Source organism: Anguilla rostrata, chromosome 11 (genome assembly GCF_018555375.3).
Source record: "Anguilla rostrata isolate EN2019 chromosome 11, ASM1855537v3, whole genome shotgun sequence".
Classification (NCBI taxonomy): Eukaryota; Metazoa; Chordata; class Actinopteri; order Anguilliformes; family Anguillidae; genus Anguilla; species Anguilla rostrata.
This window is the reverse complement of record NC_057943.1, coordinates 16211246-16238931: the sequence shown is the minus strand read 5'-3', so window position 1 is coordinate 16238931 and position 27686 is coordinate 16211246. Positions and strand designations below refer to the sequence as shown.

The following is a 27686-nucleotide window of genomic DNA, read 5'->3' as shown; positions in this document are numbered from 1 at the left end:
AATAGTTAAAGCAACTTACTCTGCAGTCTTCATCCTGCTGCAATTTTTCCTACAAAGATTGCCTTACTTTCCCCATCAGAGACCAAACCTGGCATTTACCATGAAACATGATGACCAGTGCCATAGGTCACAATGCAATGCCCACAATCATATGGGCGAGTAGTGTGTCAATTATTGAGTCAATTTGTCGGTTAAATATATTACTGCATTCTGGCACCTCGAGGAACTGGACCCTCATTATTTGGTAAGGATTTATTTACAGTCAGTAAGGGGAGTCATTTTTCACCATTCACTACCACAACAACGTGAATGAGGATGCTGTCCGTGTATAACCACATGTAAAATAAATATGAAAAATTACTTCTCCCACAGGAGGCAGGTGGTTTGATTCCTTGGGAAAATGCATAATGTGAAAGCTCCTAAAGTTAGACCTGGGGAATTAGTAATGACTAAGCATGCAATATTCTGTAAATATCTGAGGGTAAAGTGTTTAAGGTGATTTATAAAAAGAGGAAGTCAAAGACCTTTTTCTCCTCACAGTGTACAGTTTTATTTTAGAAGGATCTTACAGGTTGTAATAAAGAGAAGTCGCAATAAAGTGAATATTCAGGATGAAGGGGATGTCGTGGCATTTCTGAAAACATTCCCACAAGTCTTTTCATGAGCACGTGTGCTTGAGTGGGAGCTCTGAAGATCAAAGCCTGGCCTCACAAATCCTTCAACGGTCTGCATTTAAAGGGCAGGACACACTGGGACTTTTTTTTAAAGCCAATAAACAACCAAGACGTTCATGTTAAAAAGCCATCATGTCACTCATTCAGATGCTATTGAATGACCATTCCAAAAGGCAAAGCAAGTAATGGAAAAGAAATGGAAAATATCAGTACATCAGTGCCAAAATGTGAGTTCTGGTACAGAAATAAAAACAGAAATGTGTAAGTGTCCTAAAATGTACATGAGCCTTCTACATGTGAATTTGCTAAAGATTTTTCATTTGATGCATGTACTTAACGATTTACAAAAATATATTTGACTTTTCCCAGCTAAATATACAAGCAAACCTCTGCTAGTGATTTCTCTAAATATCAAGGTAATATATATTTTTTATATAAAAATATCTGCAAAGCTGAAAGTAAAAATAACTCAGCAATGGTGAGTGGTGGCCATGCTTCATCTTTGCACAAAGGCAAATAAAGTTACAGCTAATCATCCCTTGCTGAAGGTGTAACTCTAGGTGAGGAAGTCATCACAGGGTGTTGGGAGAAAAAGCAAGCAGCAAGATCAAGACTGGAGACCACAATAACATGGATGCACAGCAAGCTTCCAAGCAGGGTTACAATTTGCTCCCTCCAGCTATGGGGGGTGGGGGGTGGGGTGGGGGGTGGTTTCTGGGGAAATTGCTACCACATGTCACCAGAATAAGTGATGCACACTAGCTTTCTTTCACTTACAGGAACCCCTTAGGCAAAGAAAAATAAAAGAGGGGATGGGCTGCCTTAGAGAGGCCAACTGCGAGAGGCAGGCCTGAGCCCCTTAGAAAGCAAGCTTACAGTGATTAAGCACTGCACTTTACAATAATTGCTTCAAATATGGAATATGCACATTTGCCGTGGGTAGTACTTTTTCTTTGAGGAGTTTCGGTCTCTGACCCTTCCCCCGTGACATCAAGATTATCATATCGGAAGCATTACATATTACAGGGCATAAGGCCATGGTTTATTGTTTTCATTTTAAGTCCACCTGTCTAACAGTTTTTCCAATCCTTGCAGAGTAAAAAAAAATTTTAAGTTGGTGAATAACAGAAACATGTAACACTACTGCATATGCTCAGGTAAGCTCAAGTTGTTCATGTGGCCAATTAAATTAGCAGTTTCAATTCACACCGAGGTTTTACTGTCTTTAAAATGGACACTCACATTTTATTTTCTGTGATGAATCCTCATCCTCTCCTGTGGCGACCATACATTGCATTTCTTCAAGCCAATCAAATCCTGACAGGCTTAAACCTTATGCGTAATCGTGACACACATGCAACTTCCATTTTCTGTTTAGGCAATACAATTGCTCCAGAGTTCCAGGCAATAAGCCTAGATTAAATCAAGGTACCACAACAATACCACAGAATATCATTCAGTGTGAATTTTCAAAACCAAACTGATTGAAAGAGAAAATCACACTTTGATGCTCTTTAATCCAATTACAGTACAGTGACATGTATCTGAACACAGACCAAGGGATGCGTCACAAAAGTTTAGACACATTGTAACACACATCTTAAATTGCAACTGTACTTGGAGGAACTTGCTAGAATCGAGGGTTACAATTCATGGTGCTTTGCACACCTCTGTGTAAACCATTAAATATCTCATCAGCTCAATTCTAGTTCACATAACTCTGTTTTATAGCTTTTCCACATTGCTACAAGACTGGTTCCAAAACATGTATAATCTTTACTTTGGAGCACAGCTTGTTTTTCAGTGGGCTGAATGCTTTGCCACTAACAACACCAATTGGCCTCTTTCACAAAATCAAGGAACAACAGCTTGGATGCTAAATAATGGTGGACACGGTTTGGTTTGGGCTGAGGAAACGCAAACTGGGTCAGTTTAGGATACATGGTTACCTCTACGGTAAAATTATACTGCATTATCGGTATCCAAACAGAAGTCCTTTATTATAATTAAGCATGAACTCATACATTTATTATCTTTCTTAGTTGTGCCAATGGCTTTAATTAGCTCATGAACACTTTTTATTTCCTGATTTCTAAGTCAGAATGTCGATATAGTATTGTAATGCAGCAGGACTGTCAGCGGTTTTAGAAAAGGAATTTTAATAAAACTGAAAGCTCAGAGGAAGGAAACCCTGAGAGGGAGCTTGTTTACACTAATCATATCATAACTTCGACCATTTCCGGAATTGCAACTCCCAGGGTCCTATGTGAACTGCGTGATGTTGTTCATTCAAATAAAAGGAAACCGAACAACACAAATGCTAAATAACTCCTGTATTGAATTAAACATACAGTATGTCCAATTCATCCCTGAAGTAGAGTTCATTTGTGTGCGGTCCAGAAAAGCCTGTAATTTAGACCCTCACATTGAGGGAACTGACTGAGGAATAATATAAAAAGGCCCAGGACTGGCCGAGTCCTCTCAGCACCTCGATAACGACTTCACCACACCTGCCTCTGAGCCACCAGAAAAGAGCCTGAAATCAATGCAATAGTGCACCTCTACTACAGTACACAGCTGGGTGATGCCATTTTGCCACATGGTCTTACATTACCTTTGGCCATGGCGTTTTGAGGACGCACACAGACTAGGTGCACAAACAACCCTAAACGAGCTAGTGATGGATGCTCTGAAGTACGTGTGCAAAAGCGCCTCTGCCTCATTAATCACCCTCTCTGCATGCCGTTGGTGTCAAGCGCTTTGCATATGTCATCCAGAAAATACATGGCCTACAGAAAAAACATAAAATCTGACACTTCAGAAATGCTCGCTTACTGGGAGAATTCCCAAGATCTGTCTGTCCGCAGTTGTGAGAAGTGGTTAGAGAGGACTTCACATTAACATGTTCCTGAGAGGGGCACAGAGCAGAGGCTGGGTTATGCACATCTCCAGTTAGGAGCCAGAGCACAACAAAGCCTTGGTCTGGAGCCCATCCCAACCACTTCTGTTCCAGGAAAAAGGAAAGGCCTTTCTGAGATCAAAATTACCCCTCAGCCAGGAGCCTTTCAGTGTTAAGAGGACCGTAATCACAGTTCTACCCTGCACATGAATATCTGCACCGTAAAATGGCATACTACTTCACAGCAACTTCAATTACACTAAACAGGCTCACATTTTGAGGAAAAATCGGCTCTAGATGCACACTGCAGGCTCAATATATGTCAATCACAAGCAAGCATGAAAAATCTACAACCACGAATAACAAAAGCACTTCACTTTTTTTCTTACCTAAGAGCTTCACTGAAAGACTCTGAGAGATATCACGGAACAGTTCTAACTGATCATACAAGAAATCAAGACCAGTGAGAAAAACAGAACACATATAATTTTCTACAAATAATATATTTAAATTTCAGGACAATAAATAATGAAAATTAACTCCCTAGGAAGTCTACAACCTAGGAACAGAATTTGTGAGGAGAGAATTTTATTTATTACCAGAACACATTTATGTCCAATTCCCAAAAATTGCTAGTCTTTCCAACAAATTGCTACAAAAACTTTTGGCAGGCCAACTTTGCTAAATAAGTTATAACACATCAGACAGTGCCATTCATTTCTAATTCATAATATTAATAATATTTAAGAAGAATACTGAGTCTGACTGTTAAAAAAACATTTTAACACATTTTCCAACTTGGCTTAATAGATATATTCAAAAACACCTGATGGAAAAATATCTTTATAGCAAAGGTACAAAAATATCAAGTCACAGCCACAGTGCTCCAATTAGGAAAGATTAAGTGAGACCAGTTTCCAAATGATTTTTTAAATTTTCGCACACTTAAACTACGACAGCAAAAGAGACGGACCACAGCTGAAAATCACTGAGACGAATTTGAGGTGGGAGGGTCAGGGAGAGACTGGAGCAGAGACTGGAGCAGTCCTCTCCAGAAGAAGGGTTTCATTCTTTGGAGAGGAGAGCCGTCTGATTTCTGTGTGTGGTGACAAGGTTAGGGGGCTACGGGGTTAATGAACAACAACCGCAACACAGAATTATCGCAAGGCTCCATAATTGTAACCGGTACTATAACACATCTCAAGTAGCACCCGTTTCCCGTTCAAATCACGGCAGACTCACGTTCATTAATGCTTTGCGAACACTTGTGTCACAGATGGTAATCATTTTGAAGATCGTTTACCATTTTGACACCCGGATTTATTGGCACTCCACTAAACATGCCCATTAAGTGCATTACTCGCTCTGGTTTAGATTTTTTCTGCAGTAAACCCAGAAACCAAAACCAATCCAGAATCAGGTTATTTGTAATTCTTGCTGCATGTTGTACCCTTCTATTCTGGTGAACAGACTGTGTAATGTTTCTTACCCAAGTGAAAGGAGAATACCTGATGAATGACAAATAATAATTTTATTTATTTTTTAATTACCTGAACATTCATAGAGACTTACAAACGCCTTGAACCATATCATCTGATAGCTGTTGATGAGGGTTATCTACTGTACTGTTTCTCTTTCAATCAAGAACTGTTTCTAGCAGGAAGGCAAAAGCTGCTGAATTAACAGTTTTGTGATACAGCCATCATATCAGACACAATTAACATTGCAGCACATTCCAGCATTGGAAGTGCTAATCATAAAAGGTGTTCCATTTTCATACAAGTTAATCTGCATCTAGCGAGAAAGGTAAAATAAATCAGTTCTCTTACAGAGAACATCCGGAGGTGGAAGAGTGCAAGGGACTACAACAAACAAATGACCCAGAAAACCAGTTTGGGAATTTGATCAGACCTCCAGAGTTAACGCCCCTATGCTTTTGATAAGGGCCGAAGGCATTTTAATAGCCACAGCGATCTTGGTAAGTGCCTTTCCTCATCTTCTGCAGTAAAATGCAATATTACTACACTGAAGAATTGAGTTCCCTTGGTCCAGGGGGAAGTGTGTCTCATACTGGCCTTGTGTATGGATGCAACATCACGCATGATCCTTTGAGCTGCTGTTTTTTTAAACCCTTTATTATAAAAGTCAATAGACTGACTTTTTTCACGTTTCCTCAGCTGTTTTTTTTTTCCTTCACAAAGGACATTAATGTATGCAAACCACTTTTCTGCAACTCGACTGCAATTAATCTGAAAGAAAACCTCTCTCTGTATCTTTCTCTAGCTATTAACAGAGTACCAAGATGCTTCCCACCTCCCTAAAACACCCAGTTTCCTCTCAAAACATTTACAGAAAAATCTTATCTAATTACGATTAAATATGTTAGGCAATTCACCAACTATTTAGTCTAGGAAGTATTCACAGAAGGAAGAAAATAAACTGCCATTCTTCCTGATGACAAAGATCTTATAATGTAAGAAGCATACAGTAAGGGTTTTCCCTTTGTTTTCGGCAAATTATTGTATTTATTTCCTTGCTTTTACTGTATATGTTCCATAGTAAAAAGACTTCTTAGTGTGTTTTGGGAAATACTGAAACAACTGTGTGTGAAATAATTACCAAGACAAACAGCATAGGACTGAGACCAATACAAAGACAGACAAAGATGAAGGCAAGGCATAATCTAAAGGTTGTTGAACTTTATCATAGCTGGATCCAATCAGATGGAATGAACAAGTCAACTTCACTGTCTTGGAAAAGTATGAATGGCAACTAAGCCAGTGTTTCAATTTTGAATTCAAATTTAAATGTGATGTATTACAGGCCATTGTATTTTAATTAGGCTATGTTTTAAATTGAAATGAATTGTATTATATGGTATCATTTAAAACCTTGTCCATTTTGTTACGTTTTTCTTTCTTTTATTCTTCAACTAACATGTGTTCTTATGCAACTTATTGTTGATCCAGAAATTATTTTTTGAAGGTAAAATAATGATCAATGATATGAGCTTTCAGTTAATCATGAGATCATTGTGTATAAATGTACAGTGATACTACCAGTGAGCTGATATATAATCTGATGGTGTTGGATTTCATGGTTGCGCTCACCTAGAAAGAGATGCAAGACACCGTTCAGCTATAGGGGTCAAGTTTCCCAAGCATCAGCAGACCCTCTCCGTCGCTTGTTCAAACAGCCTCCCAACACCCCCTTATCCAGCTAGACAGCAGGGCAATTTGTCATCTGACACATTCTGTAAACTATATATACAGCAAGACATTGCTCTAAGGCAATGTCCCTCTTGGGACTGGACTCCAGTGCATTAATAACTGTTCTATAATGCTAGCCCCAGCTAGGCAATGTGCTCATTATAGCACTCTGCATCTCTAACAATATGACTGAAGCATTAAAGGCATACAATGCAGGATTTCTTTCCTTGCTTTGGTCCTGTGTTGACGATCAAAAAAAGTCTCCTCCATTTTTAACCCTACCTACACCCCCCAAATAACAAAGCTAACACAACTAGATATTTTTCTCTGGCTAACCATGTTGGTAGCTTTATACATCATATTGTAGACTGCTCTTTAAAAAATAGCATTCATACCAGTCACACAGTTGCAAGTATGCGAAAATGTACGACTGACATATCCAAAAACAAAAACTCTCACTTCACTGTCATAGGCAGCAAAGGCACAGGGTAGCTAGCTTTAGCTTAGTGGTGATGGGACCAGAGGCCCTGCTTCCTCTGCTAATGCAAGCCAGCGGAAGTGATGCTTTTTGGGCTTCTCAGCATGAGAGATTAAAATTAAGACACATAATTTTCCCATCAAAGCATTTAGCGAAAGCAGGCCCATGTGGAGAATCTAGAATACAGTGATGTCTATGAACTTAAATGCAATTTGCATTTAAATGCAAATAGCAGTCACTTTTATCTGACTTATTAGAAAATGGCTGGTAAGAGAAGATTCTCTGCCTGAACTAGAATAAAGAACTGTGTGCTCTGTAGTCCATATCTCATGAGCAAATGACCAGAGGAACATTCAGGGGGCACATAATGAAGAAAGTTGGAACACAGCCTTGCCATGGCAAGGACATTCTTTCCACCAATCTACAATCTAAAAAATAGACTGTACTTTAAAACCACTCTGTTACATTTTATTCCAGCAAAAAGAAAAATCTGTTCGTAATATCATGCATTCTGATTGCAGCAGAACTGGCGATGAGCCCTGAGAGATTGTTTGGTTGACTTGAGATACCATAGACATTGGGAATGGAATCTTGGGATAGATGGAATTTGCTGTACAATTCCCAGCAACACAAGATTGTGTATGTCACTCACAATCGCTTTTTATTTGACTTACAATGCATTTCCATTGAAGGCAAAAAAAAAAAGTGCAAATCAGAAATTTTGGAAACCTCCGGAAGGCTTCCAAATGAGAGTGATTCCCCCTGACAGATCCCATTACTCTGTTTGATTTATAATGTTTGGAGCCTGAGATAAAGGCCCCCTTCATGGTGTTGACGGTAGGTGTCATGTATCAGGTGCATTAGAGCCAATTAGGTGCTAACTCATCTTGCACTGATGGACTCCTGCTTCTCGATAACCCCCAACGCTAACTCCTTTCAGCATGATGCATGTGGCTTCCCCGTGCCAAAATTCTTTGCACATGTATAGACAATTACACCTAATTTCATCCCAAATTGCTTCCTGTAATGAAGAGTGGACATCGTTAAGAAACATTCTCCATTTCCCATACAAAGAGATCTAAAGTATCATTTCCAACTCAACAGAAGTTTCAGAAAATTCCTATGAAGTTTAACTGATAAAATCATTATACCCACAGTTATGACTTCAAAGGACACAATGAAAATGCTGCCAGCTTCCAGAGGCTATATAAAATAGTCAGACGGTTCTTAAGGACCAATAGGCTCCATTTAACAACCAGGGGAACCACAGCTACATGCTGCACAGAGACTGGGCTTCTAACCTATAATATAACAAGATGGCTGCATGAAAGGGAGGACAATTCATTCAGTGCTGGTCACCCAATTCGGAAGGTAGATAAAAAAACTGTTAAACCCTTGAGAAACAATTTCAAGCAAAAGGCATCAAGCAAAAAATAATGTGCCACGTCTGTACAAGAAGATCAAATCCAGGTCATACAGCCTTCATTGGTTATTGATTTACAGGTTTGATCATTCTACAGGGACAATGAGAAAATGATTAGCAGAAGAATTTAACATGGATGACGAGCCTAAAAACCTCACCTCTGTCTGAAGGATGGCCGCTCGCTGTTCTTTGGCAGTGAGAGACTCTTTCAGCACCTCAATGTGTTGCTTGCAGTCTGAGTTCTGATTGTTCAGTGTCTCAAGCTTTGTTTGTAAGGCAAGGAGTTCTGATTCCTTTTTTGATAGTTCTTGCTTCAACTGGTCAATCTACAAAATGAATGAGGGAAAAATTATTAAAAAAAAAAAAAAAGAACTGACCAAGCTTCGAGATTTACAGTTCTCCAAATCGCCATTTCCTTGGACACATGTAACCTACATGAACCTACAGGAATGGAGAAGAGGGGAAAACTGACACGCTTGTAAATCTGGTCAAGGGCAAAGGGTCAAGGGTTTGTATTTTGTGCTCCAGGCTGAGAATAGATTATATTGAATCCCAAATTAGCCTTTACAATAATATAAATTAATTGTTTATCTGGAGACCACAAATCTCTAACAGATATAACCTCATATGTCACCCATTCACCACCTATTTATCTGGGCAGTAGAGCCAGCCAAGGTAGAAATGCTAAAATCTAGAGGACAAAAATACAAGCCTGTTGGAGCATCTGTGAGAATCCAGCACAAAAGCACACGCATTCCAAAGTTCAAGCACGTTGATGAACAACCACTATCACACGGCTCCAACTCCCAGGGTCCCTCCTGGACTTACATTCAACAAACCACAATAGTGAAGTAACGAAAGACATGGGGGAAAAGAATTATGAGGAGAAATGCATTCAAATATCTGGCAGATTACATATCTTCCTAAATTGCGTAATTGCAAAAGGACTCCATGTGCGTAATCCACAGAGGAAATCAATTCAAGTGAGATTGTCATCTCCCGTTTTCTGCCAAAAATTTGAAAACTTGATTTTGAAGATTTCTTAATTGCAGTTCAGCAAGCACGTCACAACATTAAAATTCACTAGCAGCAAGGCCAATTGCATTTAGGGAAAAAAAGTACTTCTGAATTATCTGATATCCAAGGGTGCTGAGAAATGTGGAATGTGGGGTCAAAAGACCTCACAGTAGTCCTCGAAGACCCCAGAGAAAAATGGGGCGTAAATTTATCCTAAAAAAAAAACAAGAACAAAAACAAAACACACGTAGAACTAATTGCTAAATAATCATTCATAGGCAGACCATAACTTAAACCATACTCTCTGAGCCCAAGAACATTAAAATAAAACCTATTGCCTAAGTTTATGTTTAGAGTATTGCAAGGTTTTTTTTTTCCTCTATCAAAAAGAAAGAAAAAAAAAACTTTAAAATATGGATTGAATAATTCAAAATTGTCTGAGGAATCCCAACTCTCATGTCATGAATGAGTAATCCATCAGCGCATGCCCTCATCCACTCTCCAGTAAATTATACATCTGCAGAATTTATCATGATACTATCCTAAAAATAAAGATTGCCTTGTCTCCCATTCTCCCTTGTTGCGAAGTTTGTAAAATAAACGAACAGCAAAACAAATAAGCTCTTTTCATACACATGGTACAAATAAGTGTTAGTTTCCAAAAGGGTCAAGAGTCTCCCTGATGTTCAGTGAGGGATTATGGCACCCAAAGCTGCTTTCCATCAAAAGACCGTTGTGGAGGAAACTGTAACCTCAGTCTCTTATCTGAAGAGTTTCCCTTTGATTTATCAGAGTTTATAATCAGCAGGCCCGAGCGCTGAAAGGCAAGTGGGTGAAGCTACAGAAGACCGCAGAATAATAAATATACTTTAAACAGAGGTCTGACAAAAGGAAGAGCCACCTCTTCACTGGAGTTTACGGCATACTTCTCAAAGCCTGTATCATAAAAAAATATGTTTAAAAAAATATGTAAAAAATAATTATACATTCAAAAGCGTACCGTAAAAAATGGCAGTAAGCAGTTTATTGGCAAATAAAAGTGAAACATACAGCAATACCTCTCACTGACACAAAAAAATATTAGAAAGGAAAACATTCAGCCCTGCAATTTTTTAAATTATTTTTATGACTAATTCAAAAACCACTTTAAATCAGCAACAAAACAGAATTGTGAAATCTGATCTAACAATTGTGGAGCCGCATGTTGCGGACTGATAAAGGTCACCTGTGTCTGCACACAAACTACACGCTTCAGGTAAACCAATACTGGCTTATCGTAGCCATCTTTTTCTGTGGACGGAGAATGAAAGCATACAGAGACGTTTTTGTTCAGTTTTATCCTTTCCCCTTGGAAAAAAAAAATACAGTAAACAAAAATGGATGGACAAATCAGCATTTACGAATGTATACAGTGACAACCGATAATTCCATGTTAACATCAAGCTCTGACTGACATACAAATACAGAAATAAATACCTTATTTTTCATAAACTTGGAATGGCTCTTGTAGACCTCCATCTGTTTCATTTCCTCTTCCCTGTCCTCAGTATTTAGCAATCCGTTTGTCTTCAGCATTTGAATCTCATCCTCGAGATCCCTTATATTTCTCTCTAGTGATGCAATTTTGGTATCCTGCACAGAAATTGCAAAGGAGTTAGCAATGCAAAAGACTGAATAAAAACAAATATAAATCAAAGCACAACAAACCCATGCAGGCCCCACCAAAAAGAAGAAAGAAAGGTGGTAATGTTTTATTTCACAAATTTGAAAAGATCTCAGCTCAAACTACGTACAGGCAGACCATCGGGAAGCCTCTAGTATTTCCAGTCTGGGGAAATTTTTTTTCAAAATTGCTTCTTTTTGAAAATGGAAAGATTCAGTTACCATTTAGATCAATGTTTTTCACTCCTGGTGTGGAAGAAACATACAGCAGCAATGGGTACTTCTCTCCAACACACAAATACAAATATCTGAAGTGCACCTGAAAGCTTAGATCTGCCCAGAGCTTTTTAAATAATAATAATAATATTATAGTTTCTTTCAAATTATAAATGGTTCATTATCCCACTACTGCAGCATTTAGAGCAGAAAGCAGGTCATTCACTGCAGCATGATTTCTGCCTTGTGAACAGAGGTGGCAGATCTAAGTCAAGAAGGTTATTAGAAACTTCACTGTGGACACTATTTCAAATAGCTATACATTTGAAGTGTATTTCTTCTTGCACACTGGTCATTTTCAACTGCCCAAACTATGTTGAACAAAATAAAAATAAGTACATTGCTTTAATGTCACTCTACGCAGAGTAATCTTTCATTTTAGAATTTCACGCATGACATTATATATCTCTCTCATGTGGAGACAGCAGCATACACGGGCAGAAAAGACCTGGACACAATACCTTCCCCAGCCTGCCCCTGAAACATGTGTTTGAACAAGTGAAAAGACCTCTCTACTATTTCAACAAACACAGCAGAGGGTGGGGTAAAAAAGTGATGCAATAACAGAGAAATGAAAGCTTGGTACCCATCACACAGGGATATCTTTTTCAGTTCCAACAGGACCAGTGCTGCTCTCAGCATAAGCGATCGCCATTGTTTCCTGAATCTGTGGCTTGATTGGGCATTATTTATCTATCTCCCCTGGTTACAATTTATTTTATTTTATTTTTTCTGGATAAAGGAAAACCAGATACCCAGCACAGGTGAATGCCCCAGAAAGAGTGTGGCAGATAGCTGTCAGCCAGCTGTCACCACAGAGTCCTTTCAAAGAGAAACTGGAGGCTTGTGAATTACGTCTGCCAGAGTCAGACATCTGCATCACAAAAAGATTCCAATGAGCATATCTTTGTGTATCTGAACAACACCATTCCGTCTGAGGTTATCAACCATGGAAGGACGCAGTCCACAGGCGGTTCGCATATAATGCATTTGCATTTGTATTTGTGATCGTCAGGTGATCTAAAACGGTCTTATCTTCATTAGCAAAGGGTCATAGCTCATGACACAAAGTTTCCACAGCCTTGATTTATGGTTACTATTAATTTAATGCAGAACGAAGGTTGCGGTTGAATAATCCCAATTTTTTTTTTTGGGTCATTTAAAAATGGAAAAATGGTAAGTCAAAAAAAATGAATGGAAACAGACTAAGTTACCAGTAAGGAAAACCAAGCAGCTGGCATGCAAATTACATCTGTCATCCACTTACCAGGACCATGCCTACTCACTTACCATGAACACTACTCCAACATAGCTGTTGAAGGGAAATGTACAAGTGCACAACAAAAGCAGCCACTACAGGTAAAATACACCCAAGGAAGTAAAAGAAATATATCAGAGTGTGTGTCTCTCCCCACACGCAACCATGTAAAACACTCCAATAAATCCCATTAAAATTTGTAGGTGAGAACATCTTTGTTCTCAAATGGGCAGGAAAAACTCAGTCAGTAAAAACATAAGGAATGAACATAAATCCTGGAGCTTGTTATGACAATGGAAACATTGGAGGCTGCTTTTGTACACCCTGAATGCATACGTGTATTTCAGATACAGGCAGCTTGCGCACTTGAGAAAAAATGTGAGATGGGAGGAGAAGAATACAACTATATATGCAGATATATTTACAAAGCAGTCACACGAGAGCAAGGGGGTCGAGTTAGTATGCACCAGGACATAATATATACTGTTCATACCAATATATATTGAAAAATGATTGAAGTTTGGAGGTTAAAAAAAGAGACTTCAAGGCAGCATAAAAACAGGAGCATACTATACCTGCCATATCACATCGGGATCGAAACAGAAAGGAGGTGTTGCGTTCTGTGGGGATTATACAACACACACATTTCAGTATTTACTGTGTACTGTCATTGGCCACAACTGATGAGACACTGTCCTGAGACAATAACTATTCTGTACCACTCTTTGCTTCCCTGATCTATGGCAATACAGCCTCCAGGACCTGGTCATTAAACCTGGGCTCATTAAATATTAAAAACTCTGCTATCATCAAAAAGAAGGAAAAAGACTCACGATGAATAAGTATTCATCCAATGGACAAAAGGAAAGCATTTTTCATTCGGCAGCCCACAGACATAATACTATGTAAACTTGTACTCTCAAAGAAACATTTTAAAAACCGCTATAATAAAAATGTATGAATATATCCCTGTGCATTTTAAATTAACCAATATCCAAAACAATGGGAAATTACTTCTATTTTTATCCCAAACATGAAACAGCATCCAATTGCAGATATTATTCAGACAGAAAAGCAGCTCACCCACAATAATGATTCACACTAATTTTCCTGTCATTGAATGGTTTTTTGTCATCTGATTATACAATGGCTACAATATTAACTTATGTATTGTTTTGTCTTTATTTTGTAAGGGGGGGGGGGGGGGTGGGGGTGGGTTGGAACCCTTTATTTTTGTTTCTGCTTATTTTAAGGCAGAATATGACTGTCCTTTCAGAAAAGGTGTTACATTTACACACACCATACCGATGGGCTGATTGCTGGATCCAAATCAATGCTCAATTAAGCAGCATCTCCTGCACCAGCTACCTCAGCGTTTCAGGGATGAACCCGCTCCTCAATAAAGCCTCAGGAGAGCCTGCTTTCACAGCAATGCATACTCTGAGCTGTGTCAGGAGAAAACAACGGCAGGACACCTCTGCAGTATAAATAATGCAGCGCCAACCAGCCTTCTCTGCGCATCTGTCAAACATTCGCTAGTGACTGCGGAGGTGAAAGGAAGGAATCACTCCCTGCTAATTTCACAATGTTTGCAGAGCACATTGTGTACTACAGCTCTGATATACATGAGGTCATGTTTTTATTCTTAGAGTAGGAGCAGGTTTAGCACTTAAGCTGTGAGAAGAACATGTACTAATTTTGAATAGCATGTACAATTCTTTTTACATTTTTATTATTATTATTTTTTTTAAATTATTTTTTAAATTCTGTGCTGTTGAATTCTCACCATAATTTGATATGCCCGACTTAACTGCAGCCATTTTCATGCACAAACACCACTGCTGATTCAGGAGAGTGTAGACAACTGCAGTTCTCTCCCGAAATGCGTAGTGTCACCAGTCTGCTTATTTTCATACCACAGACTACAGTCAAGATTGCATAGTGTGGAGTCTGAGGAAGACCTTTCAAATGCTACTTTAATATGCAATCCACAAATCCCTGATTGACCAGAGAGGATCACTAGATAGTGATGAAAAGTGAACCCCTAGCCAACTGAACCGTCCCATACCCTGGGCGACGCAATCACCAACTGTGTGTCGCTGGATGGAGCTACCAGCCACAGTCAGCACTGTCACAGTCCAAATTCGATCCAAGACCGTGAGGCTCAACCATGCACCAGATATGTGTGGAAGAGTCAGTGTTACGGTTTACTGGTCTATTTCTTTCCACTCCTCAAGCGACTCTGTGTTGTATACGTATGCAAAAAGCCACTGTAGCCTTTACTTCCACTGGAGGGAGAGAGGACTCTAATAGAACACTACAGTTTTGTCTAAAATTCCCTGGACAATACTTTATTCGTGTAAAAACATGACTAAGATTGACATGAGCACGATTCTGGGTTTTCATGGACACCCAATCCTGCACTTACTTGCTAGTTGTCATGGAAACTATTCACTTACACCACGATTCTTTCTTGATGCATTTTCCATTGTACGTCATACCAAGTGATAAAAATGAGGCAGACAGACTTTTAACATTTAAGACATGAAAGAAAATAACCATTTAATGAATGTTTTATCAGCAATAAAATGACAAAAATGTGAGCGAGACTTGGATATAAAAAGCTTGTTGTTGCTGGACACACCGCTTAAAATCTTCAACATGTGTAAGAACAATATCACAGGTATTTTTCAAGGCTGACATGAAAGGCCTGAAAGAAGAGGGAATGCTTCCATATGTAATGTTATGAACAAGTTGAAAAATGTATTCCATTACTATTTTGTGGCTTATCTTGATTTTCTGTGATACATATCCAACCTTCAATCCATTCAGAGGCCACCACAGCTACATTATCTAAAATAAAGCACACCAGTGCCCAAATTCCTTATGTTTATTGTTTGAGACGTTCACTGTATGACCATTAGTTAATACAAAATGCATTTCCTATTGCTCATTAGACACACTGTGGTGATAGCATTGGAAGTATAGTTTATTGCACATTATTTCATGAACGCTATTGATGATGAGTCTGGAGCTAGCTAGCACATCCTCAGTAGCAAAGAGGAGAGGTAGCATTACAAAAGTGTTCTGCTTTAAATGGCTCACTAATAGCATCGCCTAGCATTTGATCCTTTAAGGTGTTCGCTTAAAAAAAAACAAAAAAAAACAATGAAATGAATCGACCATTCTGGAGGAGATTAAATTTCTTTGCCATTATCAGGTGTCACCGCCGATGCCAAGCTGGAAGTGTGCTATGTGTAACAACTGGCCAGCTCCCACACAAATGGTGTCTGTGGCAGAAATTCCTTGAATGAATTACCGAGTGAAAATGTGAAAACAAACACACTGGATGTTACGCGGTCACGGATACGGTGTTTTGCTTCTTTTTAAAAAAAAAACTGGACACACTGTACATGGAAGCAGTGTCGGGGTGGATGTCATGGATCTGTGTTAAACTTTACAGGCAAAACAAACAGCGAGAGACAGAGAGTCTGAGCAGGGACTCGGAGGACTGCCGGCCAGGTAAAAGCAAGGCCTTACCTTCATTTCTATGACGCTCTGGAGCGCTTTGGTCTTGCCCGGGTCCTGCTGCAGCTGGTTCCTCCGGTGCAGCTCCTGTGGAGGCACCCGATAGAAATAAGCTTGACGGCTCATGATCCCATTACTTTAACAAGAAAACAAAAATACACAGCCACACACAAAGGATGCTCTCTTGTTTCTCCTCTCTTTCTCCCTTTATCTCTCTCTCGCTCTCTCTTGTTTGGTCAGGCTGTTTCTCCCTCTAGCACTCACTCGCTTGCTGTGTTTCTGTAACCTCTCTAAAAAGCAGCAAAGAAAGCTGATTTTGCTACAGGTGCATCCGTTCACTATCTCACTGTTACCGAGCTCGCGCTTGCACACGACACATTCTGCTGGCACATGCGCTATTTGCAAGCCTCTATCAATAATGAATGTCAACTGTGACCCACACATACGCACGCACACACACACACACCCACCCACATGCACATACACACACACTGAGTAATCACCCAGTCCATCTTACTGTACGAATAAACACCTCTTCAAAATGTTTTTCTTTTGTTCATGCTCTCTTAACAGGAGGAAGATTATCATGAAAATGCATTTGAAAGATCAGGAAATCAGACCACATTTGCAAAGAGTACAGCTGCAAGTAAAATGTATATTGTGCTCAAGCCAATCTAATAGGCTGTGGCAGACGTGGACACAAACCAAACGACAGTAATTATAACAGAATCAAATGTAACATTACAAAGCAACATTGTTAGGGAAAATCTAATCTAATCTGGCCTTACTGCTATTAAAGAAATTGTGTGTTTTTTCAAGACAGGTACAATACACTATCCTTGAACATTGGGAAGATAATGAAAACTGTTTCTTTAAGCAGGATGGAACAGGAAAAAAAAACAGGTGTAGGGTGAGTGAAAAATGTTTTTAAAAGCATAATGAATCATTCAGTAAAAGTTGAAGGACTCCTTTGATGCCTAATGCAGCATGAGAGTCCAGCACCCATCCAGCACCCTTTCAGAACTTTTCCTGTGACTGCCCTATCGCTTTATACTGCCTTTACACTGCCAAACTGAACAAACCATGAAATGGAAGGGGAAAAATGTCTCTTTATTAACAGCCCAAACCAGTGTAACCTGAACTAACCAGGTATTATGCAGAACTAACAGGAACCAATAGGTATTTCAAGCAATACATTATCAAGTATGTCACACTGTTGGCATGACATGGTCACCAGAGATCTATAATGCAAATGTTAAAATGGCTACCATATTTGTTTCGTCCCAGCAGCATATTGAAAGAGAAAATTATATTTTTTCCCCCAAGAATACAAATTGAGGTAATGAAATGCACAACATTTTTTATTGTCACTCAATACATGAATAATACTGTTCAATAAGTACTAGCTGACATTACTCTGTATTAACTCACTAGCTAGCTAAGTAACATTCATTTTAGGAGGGTGCTTTCCCACTTAATGCCTTATATCTGCAACTTCAGCCTTTTAATCAATATGTCATTAGGCAGCTAATGGCATTATCTTAGGAAAGGTGTGAAGTGAATGTTAAATGACCAACAAGGGGAAAAAACAACAAGATGCCCTGGATTCTACACCAGTTTGCCAAATTAAATTTATTCAGTGTTATCTTTAAAAAGTGATCATATGCAATATAACTAATGAGACGGTATCATTGTTTTTGGATTGTGTGTCCCCAGCCAGTTATTGCCATGTACAATACTACATTGATGATGCTGCATTTTCATAGGATATGCCATACTCCAATTAAGCTACCTTTTCCTCATTCTGAGTTCTCAGCTTTCTGTCCTAATGGAGAAGGAACTAGTTTCAGGGATAACTGATAACTCTTTATGATAAAAAAAAAAAAAAACTCCCATTCCATTTTGTGGCTCTGTTCATCAGTAGAAAAACGACAAATTCTGTACACCCACACCCCCAATCAACCCCCCCCCCCCCACCCCCCATAAATTACCAGAACCCTGGCCCTTCAGTATCTTACCCTTTCATATCCCAGCCACTCCAGGGTCTCACTCTCTTGATCCCGTGCTCCCCATAGCCTTACCCTTTCAGAAAGCTGTGACCGCGGCGTCTTGCCCTGTTTTAGCTACTTTCCCCTCCTGAGACCTATTGCTCCAGTATCCCTCCCTTTGCCTATTTCACCCTTTTGGCATCAATCCCATACAGAGGTGTGTCACCTGAGAGAGCAGCATATCACCAGAACCCCCCCTCCCCCTCTTCCCACTCCATGTCTCCCTCCAACACCCATGAGCACGCATGCACAAACTGTGCAACCAGCCATGATCAGGAATAACCGCACACAAAATCTCAGTATTTCTGGGTGAGTGCTTGTAACTAGACTGCAGTGGCCTGCTTTGCAATGTGCTGAGGCCTGCATGCTTCAAAGGACGGCTCTCTCTCTCTCTGACATACAGCAGGGAAATCAATAAAACATAACCTTGTACCTAAATCATACAGAACATGCAGCGAGTCTCAAAGAAAGGACAACCAAACTTCAAAATAAAGTGCCTCAATAAATAATCTGAGGACTTCTATCCAACCTGTAAAAGCACAGACCATCCTTCAAACATAAACAACTGCACTCTTAACATAAATGTAACAACCAGCTTTAAACCATTCATATTTCAAGAGAAATTACACCTACAGGAACATTGCATCACCTCTTATTACATTTGAAAACAAGCATTTCTAGCTAAAAAAGAAAAGAAAAAAAAGACTTTATGGGTATGTAAAATATAAAATAAAAAAAGATATACTCAACAAAGAATGTATAACAAGAATCAGAACGATTACAGTTTACAAAGCTCTTCTAAGTTCTTTCCATTGCTTTTATTATTGCTGCTCAATGCAGGTCACAAATCACCGCAACACAACTGGAACCTGTTTCACCTTTAATGGAATCTCTAAGACTCTCAGCATTGCTTTGTTGTCCCTTGAGGGGTGCACAGGCATTCCGCAATTCATGTGGCTGGCTGCAGCACCAGGTCCATATTTGTCATTGGGCTGACATTCTAACAAAGGGCCAGCGTAGGCTCTCCTTTGTGGCCATGAAACCCAACTCCAGACTGAGAGATGTTCCTGTCCATTAGCATGCTTATCATTGTGCCATCCAGACATTGTCCCCTCATTTCCTTCATTAGGCTGTCATTCTGTGCCAGAGAAACGTTAAGTACAATGACAGGGCTGACATCCATGAAGATATTTTGCCCAAATTCCAGGTAATCGTGAGGTCGGGCGAAGGCCATCAATGCACTGCACCCAAGACCAGTCCTTTACCTGTGAGTCGATGGGTCTCGGACCTTTATACCGGCAGGATACCCGTTGTTTCATTGGCAACAAGGAATTTTGTTTACAAGCAATTTAATGTGCATGTAGAAGAATCCTAAATTACAACAATGGGTAACACCTTCTTTCTATGTATTAAAAAAAAAACATTTTATTTTTATAAGCTTAATTACAGTGGATGGCCTTTAGGCAAAGTACATTAAAGTGTGTCAAAATATTCAGAAGAGGAAACCACTTCATTTTACTCGCAATTTTGCACACGGACATCTGTGTTTTCCACCCAACAACCCCAATTTGACAATAAATCAAAGAGGAAATGCTTGGGGAAAACCGAGGGGGGAGCAATTTGCTGTGTCCTCTGTTCTTTTTGATAAGGATTGGTAACTAAACATTCTCATGCTTTAAACTTCACGGGGAAAAGGTCAGTTGTGCACACATTTTAACTGCTGTTCATAAATGACTACAGACTATTATGCTTGTGTGATAACTGCTATAATCATTATGACTACAGTTATACTGCCCCCTATGCATAAATCCACAACAACTTGGAATAATCACTATACTCACTCTGCATTATGCATGATAAATGAATGATATGTTTTTGTGTTGGTAAACTGGATCTTTTGTTTGTTTTCATATTACAGTACGCCTTCTACAAATTGCTTTTTGTATATCCATCCTGTCATGGCAGAGACAGATAAAATAATAATTTTGCTGTTACAGTATATGTTCAACCCAGCTATAAAAGCACATGCCAGTGATGTTAGTCTGCAAGAACAGCAATAACAGCTATAACAACACCAGTACGACAAAATCAGCTTCATAAAATATCATCCATTTTCTGTCTGAAAATGTTTATTTGCATAAATGGTAGATGACGAATTTACAGTAAGGAAAAGAGATTTAGTTGCACTCAACAGTCAAACCGGGTAAGACAGGAAATAAAGTTATGTCCAGTAGGTTTCAAAAAAAACTGCAAAAAAGTTTATTCCATCCCAATAAACTTTCTTGCTTGGACATTCTCAAAGATCATCCAAGCATGGCTGGTATTCAACAGCAAATGTGCTGCAGGCCACTGGCATTCACATTGCAGCGTGTCTTAATTACAGCTCAAAGGCCTGATTAAGAGTGATGGGATGCAATGAATCAAGCAGCCTTTCTAAGATTTCTTTTATTTATTTATTTATTTTTTTACCCAAAACACTAAAACATGCCTTGTACCAATTAAGGAAGATTCCACAAACATCCCTCTCAGTTCTATACACACACTCACACAGACAAAAACATACTGTATGAGATAGATAGAGCAAGAGAGAGAAAGAGAGAGAGACAGAGAGAGAGAGAGAGAGCAAAAGAGAGAGAGAGAGAGACATACACATATATATGTGTATATGCCATCTAAAATATTGGGTAAAAGAAAAGGAATGATAATTAGAAACAGCCCTCTCTAGTGTGAGCTGCGAGGAACACAGGATCATAGCTGAAATGAATCCCAGTGCACTGCTTCCCTGTGACTTGGTGTGTAAACTGAAGAGGCAATTCAAGCACGGCGTGATGTTGACCAGGTTTACGGAATAAATATATAAATTAATGTTTGTTTTTTGTTTACCACAAGGAACCATCCACTCCAATCACTTAACATAAGCCTTTATATATAATACAATTACATTTCTAAACAAACATGGAACCATTTCACAAATAAGTAAGCCTGGCATTTCTACCACGTTACTGCAAATGCAGCAAAGAAAAGTACTGCATCAGAAATTTATGAAAGACAATTTTAATATTTCAATTCAAGATGCCCTTAGCCTTTATAGAGGGTATAATACTAGGCCTACAATGTTGTACATTACAGTAAAGTGAGCAATATACACAAATTAAATTTTATGAGATGCCGTACTTTCTTCAAGGTTTCAATGGTTATGCACCACCTGGTATTCTGAATCCACAATCAGGTACTCAATCTAATGCTGCTCTGTTAGGTATGTAGCTAAGGGGAATAATCTCAACAGTAAGACATTGATAACCCTTCAGCAATTCATCTATGCAGCGTGTGACTATGTACTGTAGATTTACAGCACACCATCAACTACTAAATACAACCCACAGTAAATAGGAAGGTGAGTGAATGTCTTACGAAGATCTTTAAGCTTAAGCTAAAAAAGTTCCAAAAAACGTAAACTTCATTTGAGAAAAACAAAATAAAATTAAATTTAATGTTTATATCACTATAAACTGTATCACTGAATTAGTACTTTCTGTATGCAGTCCTATGTAGGTATTAAACCATGCCATTTTTTAAATATTTTGGAGGAGAATCTTTCTTTTTTTTTTTTTTTTTTGGAAAGAAAATAAATGCATGAATAAAACAGCATCCAGACACCTCAGCCTATGAGTCACCCATCAGGCAAACCAGCTAATGGATATCTTGGCTGCGGCTAAGCTCAATAAGCTACCACATTTCCCTCTTTGGACACAGCAAGTGACATTTCTGAAATTTCAGTCCGGATTTTGCCCCATTGAATTTAAAATATATTTTTAAAAAACTGAATTAGCCAAAAACATCAGGATCTCTCATGAAAACAAGCTCTTCAGAAACTTTTTCAGAGTTTATTTAATGGAACATTGAGTGAGACCTGCCATGAAATGTATACACAAGGACAGAATATCTGTGTCCGAAACAGCTTCCAAATGCAAGATTAGGATAAATAACAAAGCTAGTCCTTTGAACAAAAAAGAAAAATCCACATGTACTACGGTTGTGTTCAAGATAACACCGGCTGTAAGACAAAGTGTTACAGGAATTCTGTTCAATCGCAGCATGGCATCTATGTCTTCAAATTGCAAAGAAAACTTCACTACCTTCCTATTGACTGCAAAAAAAAAAATATTCTGGCTGGGTTATATTTATTTGTGGTTCAAAGCAGCCTGGAATTTTTGCGCTTTATTTTCTAACTATAACCATTAGGTCTCTATTGTCACTGTAACCAAAGGGGAAGATTTGTCTTTTTTTGTACCAAAATGTGTGTATAAAAGTGAACAACATACAATGTGCATAATAAAATACATAATTAGATAACAATGGCCAATTCCATTTCCAAAAACAAAACCTAAATTCCTCAACAAACATGTAATCAGAAATTACTATCTTTTTTTTAAAAAATTTTTTTTACATCATTGGTAATAATAATGCATAAAAAGGCATTATTTTCTCGTAAAGTCTACTATTGCACAGGCTCCGTAGTGAAGGCCTTCTGACAAATTTTTATGACAACTGTTGTAAAACCTCCCAGTGGGCTCCTCTCTTTAAAACATCATCCACGTTTCTCAAACAAAAACTGTTTTTCTTGTGTCTTTGGAGACGGCACAGCTGGGGAAATCCAATTAAACAGAGATACATTTTCTTAAAATAATGTGTGACAAACTCATCATCGTGCATCTTGTTCGCTATAAAAATAATCCAGGGAAAGCTTTTGGCTGGAAACACCAATAATTTATCAAACTAACTTGCAAGAACCTTTAACTTGGGAGTGTATTGGTGCAGTGCTTCCAAGCAAATGTCCCCTGTGTTTAATTTCCACAGCTTCTGATAAGGCTGTTTAAAGTTATTCAAAATAAATGTGGAGCTAATAATTAAATAATTTAATAACAGATTTATATTTGTATGCTATAGCTATACAAATGCAGAGCACTTAACACTACATATCTGTTTCCTTATAAAAACCGTGTATGAGCCACTGGTAAAGCACACCTAGCCTTACACTTTGTTTAAATAGGGACCTGCTCTTAGAGATTGCTCATGGAAGCTTATTCAATCCATTAATTGAATAGCAGCACGGTTAACAAAAAGGCTGGATCACTTGTGCTGTTAAGGCCCTGTTCTCTTGGGTGGATGGATCAATCAGGCAGTGGACTGTGAGAGACCTGAGCGATGGTTTGAGTCAGTAGGCAGTCCATGTCTTACCACGCACCAGCGACTGCCTCTCGTAAATCAGTCTTTTTTTTACAGACTAATCTTAGTACAACTGTAAGTCAGTACAACTAAACATCAGTGTAATAAATATGGGCATGGCACACTAACTTGGTGATGCAATGCCATTGAAGGCTAACCAGTCAGACCCCTCAGAGTCTATCGGTACAAGTTAGACATGAAGGGCCCTCTTCCAAATCAATGTCTGTGTGAGCCTACCTGGCAGACCGCAAAAGGAGAAGACACAGATAATTCCACATCTGTACCTTAAATAAACAAATGATAAAAAAGACCAGTTTTGGCAAGATGCTTAGCTGCACTAAGACACAACAGAAACACGCAGCTGAGGAAACTCAAATTCTCTGGACTGAAGATTTCAAGAAATGTAGGATTGCTGTTCTCTGATAGTTTCTCTCAAAGTATCTCTACTTTGTTATTTACTGTATTTAACATATGAAGTAAAGGAGAGCCTGGGAATCTAGTTAAGACATGTCAGCAGTACACACAAATATAATAATTGTGAGGCTTGTGGATAAGTGGTTGTTATGTTCAGTCAAGCACTTTCCCTGTGCTGAATTTTTTTCTACAACCCTTTTTTCTAGAAGTTCAATTCCATTGGACTACTGACTCAAGAAAATAACATTTTACTTTATAACCATGGCTCTGATCTTATTTTTCCAGTTATAAAAACACAGGACTATAACCCCCAATCGTCTGAGATGTGATATCTTGTCCACGTGTCTGTTCGCTCAGTAAGGTAACCCTAGCCCCCACAGAGGTTACTGGGAGCCCTGGAGATAGAGTTACACAAGCACATGCTGCCTACTGTTGAGTTGAGCGGGCATTTCCCTCTCCTCATTGGTACAGCAAAACCCAATAACAACCAGCGTTTAACCAATCACTCAAAAGCAATCTTCTCCAAAGAGACTGGATGGTTTTCAGATTCAGGCTCAGAAGGAGACCGGTACAATAATGGGTCCCTGGATATTAGCCACCGTGTGTACCATACACGAGTGGAGGAGTCGAAGTGGAAATTTGACCAGACATCTGTGCATCCAAAAAGAGTCCAGGAACTGTGGAGACCTTCACAGGAATCTGAAAGTGATTAATAGCTAGAAGCTCAACCCAAGCCTTATTGAGCATTTTTGACCTGAACCTCAAAGCACTTTAAAGCGCATTCTCTATACCTGTCAAAGTTTGAAGACATTTGTTTACTCATCCACCGAAAAGATTTTCCCAGAACATGTCAGCTCCTGAGAAATTAGATAGTGTTTTCTGTGATATGGAGCTGTGAACTGCAACCCTGAAGCCAAAAGGCACATTTCCACAATTTCACTTCAGGCTTAAGGGAGGATAAACAAACAAACAAAACTATGCATTGACACACTACACACTAAAATCACAGAGCAAAAATAAACATAAATAGAATGTCATTGAAGATAAGGATGCTTTTTGCCATATCTGACATTTTTGAGAAACTCTTTCATAACTTACTCTTCGCCACTTGTGAAATAAAATATAATAAAATATTATTTTATACACATAGTTTTATATTATTATTATTACTGTTGTTGTTGTTATTATTATTATCATTATTATTATTATTTATTTATTTAAACTTGAGCGTACACAGGGAAATTATACACTCGACTGGGGTTGGCAAAAAATGTCACCACTAGATAAAGGCTGCCACCGTGTGATGAAAAGCAGTATGATGTAAATGTGAATGTGCAGATCAATAACTGTGTATAACTGTGTATAACTGCACAGAGAGAAATTCAACAGGTCATATGGTAAGTTCTCCAGAATTTATAGGAAACAAAGATGAGCTAGGACTATCCCCCATTCATCTTTTATTTTAAATTATGGTATTGGATTTGTTGGAATCTCACTCACTCAATCACTCACCTCTGAATAAAATGAAATGCTACTTTTTACATATTAACTAGCTTTTATTTATTTATTTATATGGCCTGCACAACGTTGTTCAAGACTGATTTCTGACCTGCACATGGTGCTGACAGAATTTTGGGCTCATACTTCTCTTTATATACCCTGCCAAATTTGTGGCCAATGAGGTTTATAGAGAATGGGTGTGTATTACTTTTTGAATATGAACTGAATATGTATACAGCATATTAAATTCTGTGAATATGGAAGCACAATCCTTCGATTGAGGTTTTCTTGATAAATGTTGTTTTTCCCTTTTACAATCATATTTTCATTACAGTATAGTATCAGTTATCCCAGCACACCCTGTTTTTGGCTCAGAGTGCACTTCATCCCTACTACCAGTCATATTTAAGAAATTCTACATTTGTTGCACATTTTACAAAATACAGGGCAGGAATCAATCTTCTATCCTCACATTAACTTTGAAAAAAAATATTTTGCATAAGGACAGCTTGGCGAGTTCAGTCATCAACAAAATTAACTGATCATTAGTGAAGAATAAAACCAAACACTCACATTTACTTGCAAGAGCAACACTTTCCAAGTGCACATTAAGGGCAATATTGATTGAATCAAGGCCGCAATGAGCTTGGTGGTCACTGAAATGTTTTTCAAAAAAAAAAAAAAAAAAAACAAAACAAAAGAATGTGACACACTTCAATTTATTTCAAAAAAGCCAGCTGTCACTTTATTGAAAATGCACCATAGACTCAGCACCAGCCTCCATGCCACACCAGTTGCTGAGGATTGATCAACGTCTGGGCAAATACTGCTGGCTCTTACCAAAGGAGGTAGCCTCCCTTTGCAGGAAGCTGGACAGATGACGAAAGGGGCTGCATTCTAACTGATCTACATGCACACAAAACCGGGGATCAGCTTCAACCGTGGTACAGAATCTTTATACAGGAGGGTAGTCAGGTCTGACAGCTGTAATCCACGCACCATCAGTGCGGCAATTCAGAAAATAAACACTTTCTGGGGTGGGTGTACATAGAGTAAGTGCATACTCCAGCACCGTCAACATACCGAGCAAATATAAATACGTGTCCACGTGGAAGCGTACAGATTGTGAGTGCGCTCTTACACAGGAACCTCCATAATGCCGGTAATGAAATCCAATTAAATTTTATAACAGATTCTGAATGTTAGGGCTTTTGGAGCCATGATATAAAACAAAGCCCATACTGTAAACCATGTAACTTAGCACCTTGGCAAAAACTACTGATGGGCCTCCACCACCGCATGGCTCAACAACCCCCCATTAAAAGTAATTACAATCCTCCTGGGCTCAATCATTAATGACTACTTTTTCATGTCTGGAGTCACTGCCAAAAAAGCCAAACACTTCACCTCAAAAAAAAAAAAACTCTTCAAATTTAGAAATATACACACTTCTTTTCTTACTTTTCAGCTCCAAATTATTGCAGTAAAAGGTGTCTTTTGTGCAGAGTCGGATTCCATCCTCTGCTTATGTAGTTCGGTTTCTTTTTCTAAAGCACCATGTTGTTGCACAGAGCTTGTTCCGGAGCAGAGGTAGGCAGAGGAAGATATCGGTCATCTGGCAGAGACAAACGATGGGAGAGGCAATAATTGTCTCAATACAGCCAAGCAGATGGTCAATTACCAACCCTTTCATTGAGAAGTGTTTAATAAGGCATTTCCTCAAAAATAACAGCAGCCCCAACAAAGAGTTTTCCTCGACTAGTAGAAAACGGTTAACTCATGTTGGCTCCCCCCCATATCCCAAGGTCAAAAGCGTGAAGTGGCAGAGTTGAGGATCTTTGAAATATGTAACAGTTTATTCACAGAGGCAGCTATGCTTTTCATGTTTTGCAGACCTCCAGCCACCCCAGAGTCACAAATTCTTTAAAAGCATGGCCCCCTGGGAAGGGGGGGTCGGAGGCAGGGGATGGTGGGAGTCTTTCAGGTAGACTTCTGCTAGCTTGTACGGTAAGTAATGACAATTGCTTTCTTTTAAGTGGAAAAATGTAACACATACTCTCTGCTTGGAGCTGTG

General features: G+C 38.8%; 1 protein-coding gene across 12 annotated transcripts in view; it reads right to left on the bottom strand.

Annotated features, from left to right (window-relative positions):
- LOC135234092 (ERC protein 2-like) overlaps positions 1-27686 on the bottom strand; it is a 232480-nt gene that overhangs the window by 171245 nt on the left and 33549 nt on the right. For 8 of the 12 annotated variants that reach the window (XM_064298265.1, XM_064298255.1, XM_064298254.1 and 5 more), the window contains 4 exons: positions 16437-16511; positions 13472-13516; positions 11177-11332; positions 8842-9009 (listed from right to left, as the gene is read on the bottom strand). In XM_064298265.1, coding sequence (XP_064154335.1) covers positions 8842-9009; positions 11177-11332; positions 13472-13516; positions 16437-16511 — 444 coding nt within the window. The remainder of the gene's footprint in view (positions 1-8841; positions 9010-11176; positions 11333-13471; positions 13517-16436; positions 16512-27686) is intronic. The other 4 variants (XM_064298259.1, XM_064298260.1, XM_064298262.1 and 1 more) reach the window with 1 other exon arrangement.